Source organism: Myotis lucifugus, unplaced genomic scaffold, assembly GCF_000147115.1.
Source record: "Myotis lucifugus unplaced genomic scaffold, Myoluc2.0 scaffold_24, whole genome shotgun sequence".
Lineage (NCBI taxonomy): Eukaryota > Metazoa > Chordata > Mammalia > Chiroptera > Vespertilionidae > Myotis > Myotis lucifugus.
The window spans coordinates 10,728,355-10,732,081 of record NW_005871072.1 but is presented as its reverse complement, the minus strand read 5'-3'; the positions used below and the strand labels follow the sequence as shown (position 1 = coordinate 10,732,081).

Here is a 3,727-nt window from a genome sequence, read left to right as displayed (position 1 = left end):
GCCATTAATTGTCTTTCAAAATAAAGCATCTATAAGCTTAAGATTCTTGCCCTGCTGGTGTGGTTCAGTTAGTTGGAGCATCCTCAGGCCCATCAAAAGATTGTGGGTTGATTCCTGGTTAGGACACATACCAGGTTATGAGTTGGATCTCTGGTTGGGGCACGTGTGAAAGGCAACTGATCGATATTTCTCTCTCACATCTATGTTTCTCCTCCCTATTTCTCTAAAATCAACATTTTTTTAAAAGATTCTTATACTGGTACTTGCAAGAAAATTGTAAAGGGGGATAGTTTTGTTGCCATTGTAATTAGTTATTACTATTAATAATAGGAAGCAAAAGGAGGCCAGTTATTATAAGCATGGTCATCTGGACATCTTCACTAGGAAGCTGCAATTTCACTCTCTCCAGGGAACCAAGGGTCCATTCCCTGCAAATCAATAGGGGAAGGGACTGGACAAAGGGGAAGATGGGTGCATACAAAGTAAAGTTGGACTGATGCAGGGAAAATGCGTGTCTGTCAGTCTAACCTGGGAGCAAAGGTCATTGGCTAGAGGGGTGGGGCCCATGAAAATTTGGGAATACATAATCCCTAGACAAAGGAATTCTCTCTCTCTCTTGTTCATCTGGCTTTGCTCCTGCTTCCATGCTCTCACCTATGTACCCTTCATAGTCATGTGGCCCTAGAGGATGTATGGCCCATGGCCATGTGGACCCCACATGCAATGACCGCATCTGGGAACATAAGTTAACCTAGCCAGATTCTGGACTGGACTGTGTTAAGACTATAGGGCAGTACGATCCTTAATCGCCATTTGTAGCTTCCCACCACAGGAGAACAAAGACCAGAAATCAGACCATATAAAGAATTAAACTGTCCTAAAGACACCTGATTGCACACCTGCATTCCATCCACACCAAGCTCACCGACTCAGCCTCCCACCAATTACTGCATATAAGGATGAAACTCCAGCTCCTGTCGTCAACCCAGTGTTCCCTTGGCTCTGTGCTGTTCAGCCCTTCCCTTTGGGCATCCTATCCCCCATCCCCTTTTCCTTAAATTCAATTTTTCTTAAATCACTGTCTGAGATGGCTATATAGCCTGCCTATGCACCACCATGTTAAACCTTTCATACCGTGCAAATATGGGATGGAAACTGGGCAATGGCTTTAATCCTAGCTCTGCTAAAGACGAAATGGGACTTTTTCCTTGGCAGGACAGAGAGACATGGGATCTTGGAAACTCAGAGATTTAATTCCATGTATATATCACTCATTCTCTCATGCAAGTCTCAAAAAATTCCTTTTCTCGTTACATTGCAAGAAGCCCACTTCCACCACCAACAGGCGGGGACACAGAGCTTCATCACTTTTTACATTTTTTAAAAATTTATTGATTTTATAAATCAAATCAGAGAGGAAGAGAGAGAGAGAAACATTAATTTGTTGTTCCACTTATTTACACATTTGATTGCTTCTTGTATGTGCTCTGACTGGAGATCAAGCCCACAACCTTGGTGTATCAGGACAACACTAACCAACTGAGCTACCTGGCCAGGGCCTAAGCTTTTCTATTTATAGAAATGTATTTCTTTTAGAGAAAGCCTATACACACACACATACACACACATTACCTGGGAAATAACATGTGCATGTGTACATATGTGTATGTACTAGTGTATATATATGTACACTCATGCTCACATACATTCATACTTTGAATAGGCAAATAACTTTAGTCCCAATTTTCTGTATATTATTTAAATCCCTGACTGAGGACGTGAGGTTTTGGCTCTGGGTGATCCTTCTCCATCTGCTGTGTAGTGGCTGCTGGCCTCGCGGGAACAGTGGCCATGGACAGCTGGGTTGCTTTGCTCTCCTTCCAGCCGGAGAGGGATGTGGTGGGTCCTCCAGGGTGAAATTCCGGATTTCCCTGGGTCTTCCGGTAGGAGCCGTGATCAACTGTGCTGACAACACAGGAGCCAAAAATCTGTATATTATTTCTGTGAAGGGGATCATGGGACGACTGAACAGACTTCCTGCTGCCGGTGTGGGTGGCATGGTGATGGCCACAGTCAAAAAAGGCAAACCAGAGCTCAGAAAGGAGGTACATCCAGTGGTGGTAATTCGACAACGAAAGTCATACCTGAGAAAAGATGGCGTGTTTCTTTATTTTGAAGATAATTCGGGGGTCATAGTAAACAATAAAGAGGAAATGAAAAGTTCTGCCATCACAGGACCAGTTGCAAAGAAGTGTGCAGATTTGTGGCTCAGGATTGCATCCATTGGTGGCAGCATTGCATGATTCTCTGGTGTATTTGTAAAGGAAAAACCAATTAAAAATTGGTGATATGAAAAAATAAAATATAAATATTTCTCTCTTTTCCACGACCAGCACAGCTAGAGAGCGGACAGGAGTCCTGAGTAGGGGCAACGGGGGATTGAGAAAATGAAAGAGACAGACACAAAGACAGTAGGGAAAGCTGGGACCAGGTGGGACAGCTGTCCTCTGATGGAGAGACAGGGACCCAGAGCCGATACAGCATATTTATTTTATACAATAAGATACCAGGAAGTTTTACTAAAGTTTAAGATAAAGAAAATATGTGCATCCTTGTGGCTTCTTTGTAATAGTCACTTCTGGGTGGGCCCGGATAATTGTGTTTGTTCCTGGTGCCTGGCTGGATTTAGATAATGAAATCCACCCCCTGGCACCTGAGCTAAAGGTCAGACTGACAACTCACCTGCCTCTGGCAAGGTATGTTTCCAGGGCATGGCTCTGCCAGGCGCCACTGGATTCAGACGACAATCAGCTCAGGGGCCTTTCCCAGGTGCTCTCTACAATAAAAAATAAAAAATAAAAAAATCCCTGACTGAAGTTAAAGTAAAATCACTTTGAAAACTGTGTCATCATTTTAAATGGTTTTTAGAGCTAACTTAGAAGGCTTTGCACATACATATAGCTTAATAGTTAATTTTTTTTAAATTTTAAAACTTTATGCTTCAAAAGACAATACATCAAGAAGATGAAAGATCCTCTGAATGAAATAAAACACTTGAAAATAATATATGTGATAAGGGTCAAGTATCTAGAACAGCGATTTTCAACCTTTTTCATCTCGTGGCACACATAAGCTAATTACTAAAATTATGCAGCACAATCGTTAATGTTTTTTGCTTATAAAAGCCTGCTGTAAAATCTTAAAACGAAGTCCCTTGTGCTCTCAACAAAATTACAGTACAACTAAAAACCAGGTGTAGCATATGCTGAATTTTTCAGATCGCAGAAATAGAGTTTTATCATTTACTTTGCTTCTTTTGATTTCAAATTTTTGACCTCTTAAGTGCATAAAATATTGTGGTGTTGAAGGTTCCATGTCATGAAGGGCATTTATTTTTTTGGTGTCAATGATATCAGTGGATCAGACAAGTACACTAGGCCTTAGTTTACGGTTATGTTTTTACTTGTTTTGTTTTTCAATAAAAGTTACTCTAAATCTTTCTCTTGACTTCTTTGTTTAGGATGGTGATCCTGAACCTGTTTATTGCTTCCACCTAATTGATAGGGGAGAGTCCCAAGTTTGACATTTCCACACTCCACACCTAGATATTCTGTGGGAGGTTTTGTAGACAATAACAGCTATATATATTATGAGCATTTTCTTATATTCTAATTGATAAGGTGGTTGGTAATCTTTGGTTTAGAGGCATTACATTTACATAACCTCT

The 3,727-nt window shown here is 41.0% G+C and overlaps 1 protein-coding gene across 1 annotated transcript; it reads left to right on the top strand.

Moving 5' to 3' along the window:
* The first annotated feature begins 1,590 nt into the window (after positions 1 to 1,590).
* On the top strand, positions 1,591 to 2,330 carry LOC102438381 (60S ribosomal protein L23-like). The gene has a single exon (XM_006086066.3). The coding sequence runs from the start codon at positions 1,695 to 1,697 to the stop codon at positions 2,301 to 2,303; it is 609 nt and encodes a 202-aa protein (XP_006086128.1). The 5' UTR covers positions 1,591 to 1,694; the 3' UTR covers positions 2,304 to 2,330.
* The last annotated feature ends 1,397 nt before the right edge of the window (positions 2,331 to 3,727 follow it).

Excerpts from the sequence above, each read along its gene's own strand:
- LOC102438381 (XM_006086066.3), top strand. The coding sequence starts at position 1,695 with ATGCTCACATACATTCATACTTTGAATAGGCAAATAACTTTAGTCCCA.